Source organism: Lissotriton helveticus, chromosome 4_1 (genome assembly GCF_964261635.1).
Source record: "Lissotriton helveticus chromosome 4_1, aLisHel1.1, whole genome shotgun sequence".
Lineage (NCBI taxonomy): Eukaryota > Metazoa > Chordata > Amphibia > Caudata > Salamandridae > Lissotriton > Lissotriton helveticus.
The window spans coordinates 1,580,941,834-1,580,961,259 of NC_136063.1; the positions used below are offsets into that span (position 1 = coordinate 1,580,941,834).

The window sequence follows — 19,426 nt, forward strand, 5'->3', positions numbered from 1 at the left end:
GCTGCTTATAATGAAGCATGGAAGATTACGCAAGCAGAGACTGCAGAACGAATAAGAGAAATTGATCGTATTAACTTAGAGAAAACTCTCTCTGTAGTTGACAATGGGTTAATGACTCTGTCATCCAGGATATATTCATTGGACAGCATAGTGTCTTCTGCCATAGACATCATGGAACAGGACTTGGTCATGTTGCAACATGGTCAGTCGCAATTACGTTCTATCATGCTATTAGGCTGGACGTTGCAAAACCTTTGTTCAGGCTATGTGCCTTGGCGTTTAATCAATACCACGTCACTGTTTTCAGAATTCAATCTCACTGATAAACAGATCAAACTGGCACAGAGGGGAGCAGACTAAACGGTGCTGGGCATTGAAAAACTGGAATGATTGCCATTTACCGTAGCAGAAAAGCCAGCCACTGAATGGATAATACATGGAACAATCACACTGCCTGTTACAATTTTCCATTTTCATGATTGCCTAAAACACGTGCCAGCACGCACATATGAAAGGTTGAGTAAAGAATACATCAAGACATCCTGGGAATTACACACACAGATGTTGGAGTGGGGGACGTGAAGTGTTTCATAGTGGTAAAAACTGTGAAAATGCTTTAAGCGGTTCTCTCTTTTGTCACGGTATAACTTATACGGGGCCTGCGATGGTTCCTCTAACAACTTATCGTGCCACCTGCAAGGTTCACCAGCCACAGTGATTGATCCAACTTTTGGACAACTTTCAAATGGAAGTTACCTCATGTTGAACGATCCCAGCTGCTGTGGCATGTTGCCAGGTATACCATATCTAGTGACTGTGTCAGCCAGGGTCACTTGATGTATGCAAGTATTGTTTCCTAAAACCAAGACAGACAGGGAGTCGCCTTTATGGCCTTCACTGTACATCTCTTTTATACAAATTGATACTTTAAGCAGAATGAAAGCCATTCTTTTGCAAAAAAACGGTGCCACTGACCTCGGCCAAAGAGACCTATGATCTGCAAGTCGCAAGGACTTCTGCAGAGATACATGTCCTCTTAACTACAATCTGCCCCATACATTTCTCAGAAATGTTAAGTCGTATCTTGAACATGTCTAATACGAGCAGTATTGTACATCTATTTAAGAACGTATGTTCTGGACTGTTAGCACCTTTTCAAGCAGTCCTCGGAATATATCCAAGTTTCATGCACTCTGTGTTTGGCGGACTGCCCCTCCTTTTGAGACTCGTTGCAGGGTTACTATTTTTTCTCCTAATCCTACTGTGCAGCATCACTCCAAGCGCCATATAGAGAGCTCTATTGGAGATGAAGTGTCGTGAGCGCATCGTCCAAATTTTGGGATTAACTCATCTACTAGAATTAAACACCACATTGTTTCTATCATTCAGACCAATCTGGAAAAATTGCATCTTACCAGTTCTACGCTGCCTGCTATGCGGAGAAGAATACATGCTAGACATCTGTCTAACACTTCCATCAGTCATGTCAATGGATATTGACACTTAGCTGGACCCGGTAACGGCCCATGCGCAGTGTTGTCCCCAGCGGATACCAATTCTGATGACTGCATTCATTGAGATCTCACATACGCAAAATGCTGATGCTGAGGTACAAGAGGAAACTTCAGGCGCACAGGTAACATCCAATACGAACATTGCTAATGCGACCAATGCTGAGAGCGATGCTTCACATCTATGTGAGGTTAATCTTCTAAACAAGGTAATTTAACAATCATCTACAATGATAGACATTTTTTTACAGACATAGAAGATTTCATGTGTCTCCAAGCCCTAACACTGACTTTTGAGTTTGGCACACAGTGTTCTGAAAGACTTTGAATTTAACCTTAATTTTTTAAAACAAAGAACTTTTTCCTATGATTATTTTTTTTCTCCAAATTTGTATTTTTTATTTTTGGCACAAAGTAATCTGCTTAAAGTAGAACTATTCATAGAGAACAAAAATTCTTTGAATACTTCCAAGAGACAATATTTGACCTTGTCCACATACAAACAGTTTTATGTAATCTGACATGAAATGGTTTCGGCCTTTTTGCTTCTGTATTTACGACCCATTTCATAAATGTAGATTTTCGTGCCTCATTCATTTAACATTCAAATATAAATATATGCTTAGAATGAAACATTGCTTTAATGCGTACAGCACTAATGCATCTTTTACGTGTACAACCAGTTCTAATGCATTTTTATGTATTTTGGAGGTGTTTTCCCATTTCGTGTGTAGATATGTTTTAGATATATTTAAACATGTTTAGAATTTAGTAACGTCGTACATAAGAAAGTGGAGTGGGTGTTGTATGTCGATTTAGATTCCGAATGAATTTCCCAATTCATGCCCTTATATAGGTACAATTCACATTGCCCTTATATAGGCATAGAAAACCAGTCCTTACTTAGGCATAGCCCATGCTACCCAAATACAGGCATGGCTACTTCCATCCGTCCATCTACGTCACAACGATTTCTTGGAAAACCAGACTCTTAAGTAGAAGGGACTTTCCCTAGCCTGGATATTGATTTCTCCGAGAAATGTGTTATTATGCATGAACATCTATTCCTTAGGGGTTCATCGTCCATGACATTCATATGCCCGACTTTTACATCAATACAGGCATTCCTAAACACCTTCAAGGTATAAATATACCTTCACTTGCTATAGCAAAGCACGGTGTGGTTCGGTGCAGTTTGACTACCTACTTGCATGACGCAGCTCGCTACAGCAAGTGCCGAAGGAAAACAACTCTCCAGCTGACGCACTAGGAAGAAGCTGTCATCCTCCTGCCGAGAATCCAGCTCCAGTGTTTCTGACTCCCCTTGCGGGGTGTTGGGAAATCGAGTCCCGTGAAAGAGATACCAACCTTGCTCATTCTAAAGGTATGGAGCTGATCAGAACCTAGAGAAACCTTTGACAATTCTTGGCACAAACTAAACCTATGCTAAAAGACAAACACCTACTTCTTCCCTGGTAATAGGCCTAAGTTAGGTACATTGGGGTAGGCGTATTTTAGAAGCACCAGTAGAGCATTTTAGCCTGTGTTATTTATGTATGTATTTCTATATGTCATAGCAACAGACAATGCTATTACAGTGTTATTTTATATTACTGTTCTCACTGTACGCATTATACTTTGCATTCTGTCTAACGATTGTAGTAGTTCATATCTCTTGCATTCGAAATAAGACTGTTCAATAAACCCCTTTTATTGAAACGCCTGTCTCTCTATTTCTATGCAACTCTGTAGAAATGAAGCATGCACGATTGACTGAGTGAACTAGTTATCTATTGTTTCCACGGCACCGGAGATATGTTTCAGTTTTAGGGGAAACAAAGTTGTCATGTTTATGCGGTTGTCAGAGACTAATCCCTTCTTGTTTATTCAAGAAAGTTTCTAGTGACCTCTGAGTTAGCTGGCACACACACAATTAAGTTTAGTATACTCGATAGAGGCATACTGACCTCGGTTCTATGTCCAATCTCTAGTGCGTATGGGCGAATTGTGTGGATTCGCGGTCTACAAATTTGCACGAAATGGCAAAAAAATCCGCGAGTTCGCGGGATAATCCGCAAACTCGCGGATTTGCACAAACGTGTGTCTGGAACTTTGCACCGCGCCGAAAGGTGCCGAGGTCCCTCGAGTGAGCTGTCCATCATAGTGAGGAAAGGGCGGGAAGACGTTGAATACCCTAGTGTGTGTGTGGCGGGGCCAAATGGGCGGCGCTTCTATGTGAGTTCACATGCCTCTTGTTTATAAAGGGTCAGAGGCCGATCAGAGCAGCAGATGAGAAGAAAGCAGGCTACTGGTCACAGGAAGTATACGGGGATTGCACTTGTGAAACTTGTGGATGCTAAGACCTCCATCAAGGATTGCATCTAATTGTAGGCGGTAGATATGGGGAGAAAGCACACCTGGACCGTGCTCACTAGTTGTTTGGGCTGATTATAATGCGCGACTGAATTTGAGCTTCAACTCAGGCACCTACTTATATCTGTAAGTGCTTCCTGTTGAGGTTTAATTTTTGTGACAGGAGCATTGTGCCAGAATGAATCCTGCCTGTATATTTATCCACGAAGATGCCACCGTGTTGTGCCATACCTCTACTCAACTGGAGTACTTTCTCCTGGCTAATCAGTAAGTGCTACCTCGTTGGGTAAATGTTTGGTGCTTTTGCTACACTACAGCTGTGTAAAGGGCCAGAAGAGTTGTCTCCAGTGATCACGTGTGTCTGTAACTTTGAAAGGTGCCTAGGTCCCTCGAGTGAGCTGTCCATCATAGTGAGGAAAGGGCAGGAAGACGTTGCATACCCTAGTGTGCGTGTGGCGGGGCCAAACGGGCGGGGCTTCTATCCGAGTTCACATTCCTCTTGTTTATAAAGGGTCAGAGACCGATCAGAGCAGCATATGAGAAGTAAGCAGCCTCCTGGTCACAGGAAGTACACGGGGATTGCGCTCGAGAAACTTGTGGATGCAAAGACCTCCATCAAGGATGACATCTAATTGTAGATATAGGGAGGAAGCACATTCGCATAGCCTAGACCGTGCTCACTAGTTGTTTGGGCTGATTATTTGAGCTTCACCTCGGGCATGTGCAAAAAAATCCGCCCGTGAGCAAATGTGTGAATTTTTCAGCAATTACGCGAGATTTGCGGATCGCGAAATTGCCGAAAATTCGCGAATTCCGTGAGCGGAACTGATTTTGCGCCCATACTTATGTATATTATTCCAATTCGCAGAGCCTGTTGGGAATATAGGAACTACACTACAGTTAGATTATAACTTATCTGAATATTGTTAAAAAAAGCCAACCTATTAGTAGTTCGGCCTATGTAGGAGGAGAATAGAGTCACAGACATGTCTGAGCCTCAGAAATTAGGCTGTATGAGTGGTCCTTATCTAAAGAGGAGAAATAAAGAAGATGTGTATATAGTTTATGCTTGTATTGTGGAAGGTCAGGTAATTTTATAAGAGAAAAGGCTGTAAAAGTAAATCTAAAAGTCAAGCATCTGTAATGTTGTCCATAAAGACACCATCCCTAGCAGAAAACTACATTCCTCTACAATGAAAGGAACTGCCTTACAGTGTGAGGTAATTATGCCAGTTCACACATGGGCTGTGAATACTATGAAGCCACAAGTGGTTCATATGATACTTGACATGAATATAACATTGGCAGAAGCTAAAGAGAAGTTGGTTTCAGGGCTTTCAGATTCTGGAACCAGAGCAAATTATTTGGACTTTAGCTTTGCTCAATCTTTGCAAATTTCTTTTATTAAGGAAATGATTCCTGAAGATGTTAAGGCAGTGGATTCTTTTATTCTATCATCAGGTCCAGAAGATCTCCATATGCACAGAAACAATTAATTAATAGTCGGCAACAAGAACAGAAAGACAAAAGTAGAGCCACATATAAAGTCCAAGTCTCAGTCCATACTATATTTCTTCTTGCTTTATTCCATGAACTTTAGGTACACATCTATATTTCAATCTTCTTAACACTTGTTGTCCAAGCCAAAACCATGCCAACACGTGTTTAGTCTATGCAGCTGTACGCCATGGACTTCATAAGAGCTATATATGAAATATGGATGTGTACCTAAAGTTCTTGGAATAAAGCAAGAAGAAATATATTAATGACTGAGACTTGGACTTTATATGTGTCTCTACTTTTGTGTTTCTGCTCAGGTTGCAGACTAATAATTAATTGTATTATATGTGGAATTAGGTCCGCATTTTTGCAGCGTGAGGTGGTCGCTGTAGGGAGACCTTGAAACGTTAACACTATTTGTAACATTTGAATTAGAGATACGTATACATTACCCTGCGCGGATTACCCTTAGTGCCTTCCTTGTTGAGTTTATTTTAGAAAACAGCTTGAAAATATTTGCTCAGCTTTGATAGATACTCTTCTATCATCTTAGCTGAGCTTGCAATATCCTCGTATTGTGTGAGCTGCAAGGAAAGTACAGTTGAATTTACATTATTATCAAGCGAGTGTACGATTCCATGTAAATTCAGAGAGAGCTGTTCTTCTAACATGCTTACATGAATAGGTATGTATTTCACCCATTATTTGTTGTGCAATTCAGCTGCCCTCGTCTTCTGAATTATTTAGTGATGTATGTTATTCGAAAAAGGCAAATGTTTGACCTCCACACAGAAGTTATGATTGTGAGATGCATTTGGGACCAAGTGCATAAATACAATGCAGTTGAGTGTATGCACTCAGTAAATCAGAAACAGAATATCAAAATCAATAGTTAGATAAGAATGTGGCTACTGTGTACATTAGGTCATGAGAATCCCTTGCTTATTTTCTGTACCATCCTTTGCTCCTGAAAAGGGGGTGAACTAAGAACTTGTATAGACTATAGACCCTCAATAGTATCCCCGTGGGAAATCACTATCCTTGGACATTAATAAAAGTTGTTGGATCACATTTGAAACAGAATTACCATCTAGTCATAGTCGAAGATGGTGTTGAATGGAAAACAGAATTCTGCTCTAAGTTTAGTTTTTTTAAATATCGTACCTTGTCCTTCGAACTCAATAATGTTCCTGCAGCCTTCAGTATTTTAATGAGGAGGTATTGAGAGGATTTTTTAATGTGTTTTGTATTGTCTATTTAGATCATAAATTGATGTACACAGACATCTTGGAAACTCTTATGCCACATGTTAAAATAGCTTTATAACAATTGAGAGATCATCATCATTTTGTTAAGCTGGGTAAATGTATCTTTCACACTACTATTGTAGACTTTGTACTTAATTGCACCTGAGGATAAAAAGAATATGCCAGCAATCTTTTAGTTGTGCACACACACACACACACACACACACACACAAGGAAGGCTATTTAAAGAGTTTTGAGCTTTGCCAATTTTTATAGCAGGTTCATGTATCTGTTTTTGTAAGACCCATTTCCAAGTTACAATGAAAGGGAGCAGTTTTTGTTCAGTCAAATGAAGCAGATCAGGCAATTTGATTTTTGAAATAACATTTTTCTAGTGCTCCTATTTTGTAACAGCCCAATGTACAATATTGTTTTATTGTTAAGCCAGAAGCTTCCTATCATGCCATGAGAGATATTTTGTCTCAGAGAAATCTAAACACTAGGAAAGTTCACCTAATAGTTTACTTATCCAAAAAAAACAAATCACCAGCAGATTTAAATTGTACAATCACTAATAAGAAACTATTGATCATTAAGGCATCTTTTGAAGAATGGACATATTTGTGAGGGTAAAAATACAATATAAGTGTATACTGGATCTCAAAAATGTGCAGTTCCTGAACTCAGCCACAGTTGACTATAATTTTGATTATGGTTTTGTAGTTAAATTAGAGATCATCTATCAAGTATGGTAAGGCTGCGACTCTATCACAAAAAGACTCCTTACTGGCAAGCATGTATACAGAAAGTCAATACCTAGATAAAGAGACTTGGTTAAAGAAGCAAAAAGACAGACATGAAAGAGATGTTTTTTGTGTAAATGGAAAGCTACATGCTTACATCTGTTCAGGCAAGACAACAGCTTAGGAAGTGGCTTTGTGATTCAAAGGTGTCTGGAAATCACGGAGTAGCTAAATCTTCAGTAGCAGTAAGGATATAGTTTTGCAGTTGAAGTCTATTTGCTATTGCCAAAGGTTACTTACAAGCATGTTCAATCTGTGCTCAGGCTAAGAATTCACATAGTAAGCCAATGAGCTTATTGAGGCCCTTGTTTGCTCCATTTGGACCTTGGCAAATAATGTAAATGCACTTATTGAGGAGCTGCCCAAAGGCAAGGCTGCACTGTAATTCTAGTGGTTGTGAGGCATTTGACTAAGAAGGCTAATTTCATATTCCTTCTTGATTTCCCACTTCTAAAGAGTTAGCACACACTTTGCACAACACACTATGCAATTACATGGTGTTCCCCGGTAAAGATTACTGCCAGAATCTTAATCTACTTTAAAAATCTTCTCGGTCTTGTGTAAATAACTAGTTTGCTTGACTAATGTCCACCAGGTACCACGCTGAACCAGACAGTCAAACTGAAAGGATGAATCAATGTGATGACCAGTATGTGAGATATTGAGGACTATAGTAAGATGTGGTTAGCAGAGTTAACATACAATAGCACTGAGCACTCACTAAATGGGATGTCACCTTTCTTTTGTATGTATGGCCATAATCCCCTGCATGAACATTTACTTGGATCAGTCTCAGTCCACTATTTTTTTACACACTGGTCATGGGCAGGGAGTAGTTATAGTTGCTGCAGTGGGGTGTGGCTTTAAAGGTTAGAAACCTCACAATCTGCTTTTTTGCCTTTTGTTGGGCCCTATCTCTTTGCATGTGCCAGACCTCTGTGGACTTTAACCCTTCTTACCAGTGGTAAAGTGCCTGTGCTCTCCATTTCAACATGGTCGTATTGGCATATTGCCAAATGGTATATTTAATGTTTCTATATGTCCCTTGTATCAGGAAAAAGATGTACCTAGAGCCTTGAAGTTAAATGCCACTAGTAGATTGCTGCATCTATTATGCCATCTACAACAGCAACAGTGCAAATATGACTGCAGGCCTACCATTTACACCTGGCTGTGGCAGTTTTGAACAGAAACATTCACCTCTCACAATAACCCACTGTAACAGATCAACACCTACTTTTTAAATATTATTAAGTCACCCCTATGTGGTCCTTGTAGTCCACAATGCAGGGTGCATGGTATTTAAAAGTTGTACATGTAGAATGTAATGTTAACATGCCCTTACAGAGACTAGCACCCAGAAGCTATTATTCACTGTGGGAGGCCCAGCTGTCCCACGTAGAAAACCAGAGTACATATTAAAGCCCTAATATTGTATACCAGGAATAGGGTTAGCTAAAAAAAAACAATTGAACAACTATTTTAATAGTTATTAAAAATCCAATTCAATGGTGAACTCAGATTTTTAATAAATGTGTAGGAAAGGTAACTTTTATAAAGTTCTCCTTTGCCTGCCTAATGTTTCTGGTGGGTACATTTGCAATTGCACTCCCACTTCTGCTAGCCAGTAATTATCAGTTGAATAGGTCTGAAGAGTTTCTCAGAAACAGTCAACAGGCTGACCTGGATGGGCAGAGATGCCTCTTTTGAACCTCCCAGAATTTACAGGAAGGGGATTGTGAGCATCCTTTTTAACACTGCAGTGTCAATTCCTGCTTGAATGTCAAATCCTGGTTGACCGGTCTACTGGGTTTCCTCAGACAGAGCTGGGATTACTGATCTAAGAGAAGGGGACCCAATGCCAGTAGTTTGTATTATATTCCCTTGAAAGACTTGCCGTCTAATCTCGTAACCCCTTCCATCTGTTCGTCGGCCAACGGCCAACGCGAGCACTACCTCCATAGTGCTGTGCACGTCCATTGGCCGACGCGGCCCCACCCACTCCGCTAAACCGCTGCACCGCAGCGGAATTGCCGCCGCAGTTCAGCGGATAAAGGATAACAGACCCAATGGCTTTCCTTAACGTGGGTCTGCATTTTTTACTGTTTTTGAACTTGGACACTAGGTCAGATAACATTCAGTAAGTTCTTACTTTAAAATATAATTTGAAAATTCATATTAACTCCCCAATTTTAGGAAGCCTGTCTATCAGAAGGTTGCACCGCAATGTAAACAAAAAGTAAAAAGGTAGCCAGACCTCCTAACAAATATTAGTGCATGGCATATTTTCTCTCACATTTTGTAAGCAGTTTGCAGCATGTGGGCCTCAAAATTGTTAGCAAGCAAATTAATTGCAAACATCTGTGCATGACTTTCTGGCCTGTGAAGGAGTGCATTTCATTCCCACATACAGATATATCACAATAAAATGACAACAAGATGTAAACATTGAAAGCTAATATTTAGTACTTATTGGGATTTTTAAATAGATAATTTCAGCAATATTTTATGCTAAAATCCAACCTGGAACTGCTATCTTCCCTGAAGTTGGGTGGTCCATTTCCAAAATAAGTCCATTGTGAAGAACCTGAAAAGAAATAAAAAATATTAGAGTTAGCCAGCATATTTGTGAAGCTTAATTTCCTGTGCTTTCATCTAGTTCTTGCCTTTTTTCAGGAAATACACATTTTCTCTGGTATGCAAGCATCTTTTCGTTTCTCATTAGGTATAACATTCTCAGTACAAGGTATACGAGGTAATGGAATTAATGACAAGAGGGGACTGTGAGTCTATGAAATGGATGACATGCTGAGAAGCTTTGATTATTGGTTGTGGGTTCTGTGTATCCTACATACTCAGAGTAGTCAGTGGTATCTGTGATCCAAACTGGAATTTAAAGTACTGAAGAAAAGTATTTTTTTATTTTTCTATGATTTGACTATATCAGCTCAATATTTGCTTCGTACATTTCTTTTTCAGAAATCATCAATTCACACATTCTAATATTTCACATAAACAGCATTAACATTAAAATTGAGAATTTTTCCCACAGAGGGCCAGGTAACATCCATTTCACTGATTGTAAATGCTTATTCAAAAATGTTGAAGTTATCCACCAGTGCCTATTTATGGTAGGCACCAAAGCAGTGAATTATGACCTACCTAGGCAAAATATTGAATAAAATAACTTACAAGACTAGTGCACAGTAATAAATTTACACCTTTAGACCAGATAACCGATGCACTTTTGATAAGGTGCTAAAAACACAATTTGTAAATAAACAGTGTCCATACATTAGTGTTCAGGAATGTAAAAAAAGGAAAAATCTTTTGATGTTGATGTGTAAAAACACAGAATTTGAGCTGTTTCATTTCTTTCGTATTAATTTAATTGTCTATTTTTATTAAAGGAACATACATACATGCAATCAATCAATCAATCAATCAATGAATCAATCAATCAATCTTTAAATCAATATACTTATAAAGCGCACTATTCACCCGTTAGGGTCTCAAGGCGCTGGGGAGAGGGGATGCTACTGGTCGAAAAGCCATATTTTGAGGCGTTTTCTGAAAGTTAGGAGGTCCTGGGTCGGGCGTAGCTGGAGTGGTAGGGAGTTCCAGGTTTTGGCGGCGAGGTGTGAGAAGGATCTTCCTCCGGCGGTGGTGTGGCGGATGCAGGGGATGGTGGCGAGAGCATGGTTGGCGGAGCGGAGATGGCGTGTGGGAGCGTGGAAGGAAAGTCTGTCGTTGAGGTAGGCTGAACCGGTGTTGTAGAGAGCCTTGTGTGCGTGGGTCAGGAGCTTGAGGTGATCCTTTTCGGTATGGGTAGCCAGGTCTCTGAGGTGGGGGCTAGATGTGGTTGCGGCGTGGGACGTCAAGGATGAGGCAGGCGAATGCCTTCTGAATACGTTGTAGCTTGGTTTGTAGCTTGGCCGTTGTTCCTGCATATAGGGCGTTGCCGTAATCCAATCGGCTGCTGACCAGGGCGTGGGTTACGGTTTTCCTGGTCTCGAGGGAGATCCACTTGAAGATCTTGCGGAGCATGCGGAGAATGTTGTAGCAGGAGGAGGAGATTGCGTTGACCTGCTGAGTCATGCTGAGAATGGAGTCCAAGATGAAGCCCAGGTTGCGAGCGTGGGTGGTAGGTGAAGAGTGCGGTGCCTAGGGAGTTGGGCCACCAGGAGTCGTTCCATGCTGAGGGGTTGGAGCCGAAAATGACGATCTCTGTTTTATCGGTGTTTAGCTTGAGGCGGCTTGATTCCATCCAGTTGGAGATGGCGTGTAGTCTGTTGTGTAGGTTGTTTTTGGCAGTAGTGGGGTCTTTCGTAAGGGAGAGGATCAGCTCGGTGTCGTCTGCGCATGATACTATGTTGATGTGGTGTGTCCGAGCGATGTTGGCGAGAGGAGCCATGTAGACATTGAAGAGCGTTGGGCTGAGGGGGGATCCTTGAGGGATGCCACAGATGATCCTGGAGGCCTCAAACAGGAATGCCGAAGGCGGACTCTCTGGGTTCTGCCGGTGAGAAATGATGAGATCGAGTTGAGAGACTTGTCGCGGATTCCGGCGTTGTGGAGTCGTGTGCGGAGGGTGTGATGGCATACCGTTTTGAATGCGGCAGAGAGGTCCAGCAGGATGAGTGCTGCGGTTTCTCCTTTGTCGAGCATGATCCTTATGTCGTCTGTGGCAGCGATGAGTGCGGTCTCGGTGCTGTGATTTTTTCGGAATACGGATTGGGAGGTGTCGAGCTCCTTGCTGTCTTCTAGGAAGCGGGAGAGCTGGGTGTTGACGACTTTTTCGATGACCTTGGCTGGGAAGGGGAGGAGGGAGATCGGCCAGTAGTTCTTGGGGTCGTCTGGGTCCGCCTTGGGCTTCTTCAGTAGTGCGTTGACTTCTGCATGTTTCCAGATTTCCTGGAAGGTGGCTGACTCGAAGGAGCTGTTGATGGTGTTGCAGAGGTGGGGAGCGATGATGTTGCTAGCTTTGTTGAAAATGTGGTGAGGGGTCCGATGGGGATCCAGAGTGGATGGAGGCCATGGTGTGAGTGACGTCTTCTTCATTGACGAGGGTCCAGGTGTGGAGGAGGTTGGTGTTGCTCGGGGTGTCGGGTTCGTGGGTGTCTGCGGTCTGTTTGGGGCTGAAGTTGTTATGAATTTCTTCTATCTTGCGGCGGAAGTGGGTGGCGAGGGAGTTGCAGAGCTCTTGTGATGCAGGTGGTTTGATGGAGCAGGTCCTGGGGTTTGAGAGTTCTCTGACGATGCCGAAGAGTTCTTTACTGTTGTAGGCGTTGTTGTCTATGCGGTTTTTGAAGTGGGTTCTTTTGGGGGTGCGGATCAGTTGGTGATGCTTGCGGATGGACTCTTTGAGTGCGATATGGTTGGGTTCGGTAGGATCCATGTGCCAGGCCTTCTCTCTTTTGCGGCGTTCTCATTTGGAGTTCTGTAGATCAGGGGTGAACCAGCTGGCCTTGGCGCTGTGCAGGGTGTTTGAGGACTTTTTGAGCGGCGCGAGGGTATTGGCGCAGTCTAGTTACCAGCGATGCAGGTCGGTAGCGGCTGTGTCGGGGTTCGAGGTTCCTGGCGGTGGGGTCTGGGCGAGGGTGGAGATCAGTTGTTCTGTTGAGACTTTGCTCCAGTTGGGTTGGGGGGGTTGTGTGCGGTGGTGGTGAGTAGGTGGTTTCTGGTAGGAGAAGTGGATGCAGTGATGGTCTGTCCAGTCGAGTTCGGTGGTGTGGCTGAAGGAGACGTGGCTGTTGGCAGCAAAGATGGGGTTGAGTGTGTGGCCTGCGGTGTGAGTGGGCGAGGTGACGAGTTGTTTGAAGCAGAGGTTAGCGAGGTTGTCCAGCAGGTGGTTGGTGTTGACGTTGTTGTTTTCTAGGTGGAAGTTCAGATCGCCGAGGAGGATGTAATCCGCTGAGGCAAGGGCCTGGGCGCTGACGATGTTGGCGAAGGTGTCACAGAATTGTGCTCGGGCCTGGGGGTCTATAGATCAGTGTTCCTTTGAGGGTGGTGTTGGTGTTGACGTAGTTGTTGAAGTGGAGGTGTTCGGTGGATTTGAGGGTGTCGTGGGTGCTGGTCGAGACTTTGACGGTGCTTTTGTGGACTATGGCGATTCCTTCTCCTGGTTTATTGGTTCGGTCTCTCCTGGTGAACTTGTAGCCTTCAGGGATGGCAATGGCAATGTCGGGTTCAGAGGCCGAGCTTGTCCAGGTTTCGGTGAGGAAGGCGATGTGCGGTGACATGGAGGTCAGCAGGTCCCAAAGTTCGATGGCGTGTATGTGGATGGAGCGGGTGTTGAGTAGAATGCAGCTCAGGTGGTTGTTGGCAGGTCTGTCGTGGTGGTTTACGGTGCAGGTGAAGTGGCAGGCTTGGCAGGCGGAGGATCCTTTAGTGGTCCTGGGGGAGGACTGGAAACAGGTGGAAGAGCATCCTGGGTTGAGGGCGTGGAGGTCGTTGGTGGTGTAATGGCGTCTTGGGGTGTGGGGGGGCCAAGGGCCAGGGGGACTGGTGCTGGGCGCAGTCCAGGCGCGGAGGGGCGCAGACAGGCTTGCCTCTGGCGCGCCCGCTGCGCGCATCCACTGCGCAGTCGTGCAGCGACCACCATTAAGCAGGGAGGAGAGGCTGGGAGGCAGGAGGGGAAAGAGAATGGGGGCGCTAGGGGGGCGGGCCCGCAGGGACGCAGCGGCGGGAAGGCTGAGCGCTTTATCTCAGAGAGAGCCGGCAAGGGGAGCGCACAAGGAGCAAAAATGGCACCAAAAAGGCACAAAATTAAAGACGATCGCAATAGCAGCACAGTAAAAGCAAGGCACAATAAAACACCAGAAAGCTGTACCAAGATCCGGTGACAGGGAGGCCGCTGCGTTATAAGAAGGCAAAGGCCGTTATACGAAGATTAACAAATCGGCAGAAGGAAGCAAGTATCAAGACGTTTCCCTCCTTTATTTGTCCAGCAGTTCCAAGACTTCCCTTGCAAATGATTCCATGATGGTATTGCATTCAGCATTTTAAACAAGAGCACAATTGTGTCCGATCCTATTACTTATACGGTGGTCACCTTTGGTACAGTAACTATCCCATTAAGCATTTTGACCCAGGTGGAAAATCTTTAATAAAAACCATCTTCAAAACCGCAAGATACGCCGCTAAAAGAATAAAGAAGCCGTATCGCCTAGGTATAATCTGTTACCTTAAATCCCTCAAAATTCGAGAGATTTTTATTAAAAAAAACGTCCTGAAGAAGGTGTGTTCATCCACATAAGACACCGAAACGCCGCGTCGACTCTTGTTTTTTTATTGTGTATTATGTATAATTGTTTGATGAAATGTCTGTATCATGTACTTTGAAGCTTGGGTACGTTATTGAGAAATAAATTGATGGTTTTAACTGTTTTTTATAGTATATTGTTCTTAAGTATTGCATGGATGTACTGTATATTACGCAGAGTTCCTAAACCGACGTTAGTCACTAACTTCAGACTTAGTGAGGTAATAGAGTTTTAACTGGATTGCATGGTTATTCTTTGGGTCGAGTACTGCCCTCCATAAAATATTTTTGGAAGGTGGTATTACGACGTAGGGGATATCCTTATGCTCAGGGACTTCTTTTCTTTTAAAAAAACAATAAAACAAGGCACAATCAAAACAAGGCACAAATACACTGCCCACTAGACACCAGGGATGAGGCGCAGGCGGGTGCCTGTGGGTGGAGGAGGGCCTCGAACACGCAAGAAAGAAAAGATATAGGGAAGACTCGAACCAAGAAGACTCACATCTCATTTCTAGAACTCTCTTCTTATATAGCAGTCAGTACCTGAGTAAATGTTTAGTTACCATGGACAGACAAGAAGCAAATATCGCAGAATGTCTCTCCCTGAAAATGATATGAGGCTCGTCAGGTTATTATTTTATTTATTCTAATAAGTTTCAATATCTCCTTTATCTTCAGTAATGCTGCTTCACTTATGTAAAGTTTAGTGTCAGGGAGATTTTTTTTTGTGTGTTAGGCAGAGAATGAATGCCTCCAAAGGGCACTTTTAGGCTGGCTGATTGGCCAAACATTGTCAATGCAACAGCCGGGAGAGGCTCTCCAGTATAGTCCTGCAAAGGCTCAAGCAACATTTCAAAACCAGTTTCTTCAGAAATAGCTAAAATAATGCTTTAAAATGGATACCAAGATCATTCTACAACGTTCTTCTTTTTTTTAATTCCAAACATTTTTAAGGCATTTTCTGTCAGTACAATAACAAAAGAATATACCATGCTCTTCTGAAAGAGAATATTTCACCCAGGAGAAGTTCAGAACAGGCAATAGTATACTTGTAATAGAACATGCCACTAGTGAAATTGATTGTGGGTAGAGGATGTGCCTTACGGCTAGAGTGGTCGGCCTCGAAGCTGGCGAACCAGGTTTGATTCTCGGCAACGAGGTCAACATCGTGTGATTCTGAGCAAATCACCCAATCTCCCTGTGCCTACCAAAAATGAATGTGTCCGTCTGTAACAACACTGGTGCTAATGTAAAGCGCTCTGGCACCTGATATCTTCAGGTCTAGTTTGCACTATATAAAACCCTTCCCCCTCCCCCCCCAAAAAAATTGCAGTGTGGACAAGGAATGTGGGAATGTGAAGCTGTCAAAGGGCAACCCAACATCGTTGACATCCCTGGATGGTTTAGAGACTGACCAATGTGTTGACGAGTTATCTGACAGCCACACCAGAATTGCACATTTTCAAACACAAGTGAAAAATCCAAGCGACAAAAATCGAAAGAAAAGAACCACCGAAAAGGGAGAAAGGGATGGGAGGCTAGAGAGAAAGAGAGGAGGAAGAAGGGGCTACAAGACCTTCAGTACCCTATATCCGGTCCGGGTCAGCACCAACAGACACCCAATATGTAAGCTGTAGCTAGGCAGTATACCGTATGTGTCATAATAGCACCTAACATGGTTTTCTTTTCTGTGAATAATTATCAAAGGAGTCCCTTAAGCGTCTAGAGCTGGACATGGTATAAAGTGTCACGTACAATATGTTCTCTGCTCTTCTAATAGAACATAACTTGTTCCTCTACTTTTTAAAGGTGATAATGGAGTTTGATTTCCACTCCATTAGAACCATCTTGGTCGCTAGTAGTAAGTCCTGCAGCAATGCATCCTTCTCAGTAAGGTCTAGTGTGGGTGAATTCTCTGGTAGCCCCAAGGCAACGGTCAAAAAGTCAATCTTAAATGGTTTTCCCAAGATACCGTGAATCAGGGATTGAATGGTACCCCCTAACAGATGAGCCATTTTACAGGAAAAGAGCATGTGGTCCAGAAATACTCCATTCTCACATCTCCGACAAATGCCTGACTTACACAGACCTACCCTGTGAAGTCAGGCAGGCGTCCAATAGGATTTATGTGTACACCAAAATCTAGTTTGTGCTAAGGCAGGAGTAATTTTAGCTATGAGAGGATAACCATATTTTTCTCCATATTGAATCTGTTATAAGTCATAATATGTGAACCTTGAGCACCATCGGCACATTTCTTTTCTAAGTGTCTCATCAGGGAATTGTTGGTTGGCTGAAGCATTTTGTAGATATGAGCGATGTATTTGTCCACGGTTTTCAAAAAAGAAGTAGAGAGTGGGATAGGTAACAAGCTGGAGAGAATGTGAACCAATGAGGCTATCACCATTTTGATTGTGTCTGTCCGGATCCACCAAGTAACATGTTTAGGGGACCATGTACACAGTAGATATTTTTTGGACAGTGTTTTGTTTTCATTAATGGTAAGGTAACTTTCCAAATCTCTATCAAACGAAATACCCAGGTATTTTAGGGAGTCTGGTTACCACTTCAAGCCTGAATCACCAGACACGGATACAGTACAGTGGACATTTAGTGGAAAGACCGTGGTCTTGTCCCAGTTGAAAGAGTAACCTGAGAACAATGAGTATCTCTCTATATCGTGCACAATGTGGAGGGTTGCCAGATCAGCTTCTTCACAAAAGAATAGCTGTCAGTTTGTTGGAGAGGGACTCGGTGTCCCAGGATTAATGGAGGGTCCGAAGGCGGCCCAGACAATTAGGCCACCTGCTACCACCCTGCTGATTGTAAAGCTGTATTAAGCGCAATGCCATGTCTCGCAGCATGGGTGTTTGTTAGAGAGGGACTCAGTGTCTCAGGATTAAGGGGGGACTGGAGATAGCCACAGACAGCCAGCCCTCCTGCTGCCCCTCTGCTTATTGTAAAGCGCTATAAAGTGCAATGCCAGATCCCGCCATAGGGAACGCCCCCAGGCAAAGCCCAGGCCAAGGGCGGGCCCATCTATGGCCATTTGAGGCTGCGCTGGGCACCCTCTCTTGGCTGAGAGCCTTGAAGGACCCTTTACAACCTACAACTCCAAGGAAGGCTTGTTTTAGTTGCTTGTTTATGGACTGTTTTTTTACCTTTAATCAGCCTACTTGTCTGCCCACCTATAAGATGGGGAAGATGAAGCCTACCCAAATAAAGAAGGGGAGGGAAAGGAGGACTGTGTGTCTCCGCTGATAACTAAGCATTTGTCATCAGCCATTGGTGTAAGTACCTCCAGATGGTGGCATAGCATAGCTCTGGTGCAGAAAATGACTGACAATCCCTCCTCACAATTAAGTGAAACATCTTCAGATGGCCATGTATTCCTGCTGGGCAAAGTGCCATCAGTAAGCACCAAAAATCATTTTTAGGACAGGCTGATTTCAGTTAATCCCTTTCATATGACCCTTCAGTTGAGATTCTTACAGATACACCTCCCAGTTCGCAGCAGAGAATATCTAAACCACGGCCTATCAAATTCAAGAGGGGGAAGGCAAAATACAGTGGGAGGGGGTCTGCGTAGTAGTACATATTAAAGATCCTAGGGTGGTGAGCTCACTGCTGCACAAGCTTAACCACCTAGCTACACAACAAGTAAAGATCAGGGCCCTCTCTGGCGGAAATTTTTAACAGCCCCCAACTTTCATCATTCCTGATGCAAATTGGACCCGTTTTGGCCCCATCTTTGGTATCCCATCTGCCACCACTCTGGCCACAGAAAATCATTATGCCCCCCTGTCCAAACTATAAGACATTGAATGACTAGTTGACCCCTTGGCTCCTGTTTCGCTGGTACCAATCCCTTGTTTAGCTCCAGCCCCGTGTTTTGTTTTACATAATAGCAGCAAAGCGTTCACCAACACGGACGTTCCTACTTTGAGGAATGCCAACCTGGTAGTCTTTGTATTAGTACTTGGAACATTGTGGGTGTAGGACAAAACTTACCAAATGAAGATTGGCTACAATGGATCAAAAACTTTGATGTAGTCTGCTGTCAAGAGACTTGGGAAGACAAAACCTTTTATATACAGAGGTTTTAGTCTTCTTGTGTGGCAGCTTCCCCCTCATCCTTTGGGAGGTCAAAGGGTGGTCTGGAGGTTCTGATAGCTTTAAAAACTAAGAACATCACACTGGAAGAACTTGGGTTCACCTCTTATTACCAAATCCTGTCTTTGTCCACCTGAGGTTCCTTGGGCGTGATATTAATTAATTTCTATTTTAATGTCTTCAGTAGGCACCATACAGCCATGGTGGATGATATTCAAACATATAGTACAAACTAGGTGCTTAATTACGAGTTTGGCAGTCACCAGGACCACCAAACTCACAGGGGAGGTGCGGTGGCGGTCGGGGATCACCGCACCAGAGATCTGACCGCCGTATTACGAGTACGGCAATCGGACCTCCAGAGAACTGCCACAACCACCAGGGATTCATAATCCCTGGCGGTGGCACGGCGGTCTTGAGGGTGCAATATGCTTGGAGGTGCCGCTGTGGCACAGCCAAGCATGTTAAGAGTTTTCTCACTGTCAGCAGTCTCCTCGCAGTTCTTGCCCCAGTGCATGGGGGATGCAAGCAGGGGGGTATATGTTGTGCCCCCCTGTGTGTATACACCCTGTTCCTTCACGGCATGGACTGCACAGTCTATGCCATGCAGGA

The 19,426-nt window shown here is 43.4% G+C and overlaps 1 protein-coding gene across 1 annotated transcript in view; it reads right to left on the reverse strand.

Moving 5' to 3' along the window:
- SUGCT (succinyl-CoA:glutarate-CoA transferase) overlaps window positions 1–19,426 on the reverse strand; it is a 3,526,579-nt gene that overhangs the window by 485,189 nt on the left and 3,021,964 nt on the right. Inside the window, exon 13 of the mRNA XM_078688200.1 lies at window positions 9,958–10,021. Coding sequence (XP_078544326.1) covers window positions 9,958–10,021 — 64 coding nt within the window. The remainder of the gene's footprint in view (window positions 1–9,957; window positions 10,022–19,426) is intronic.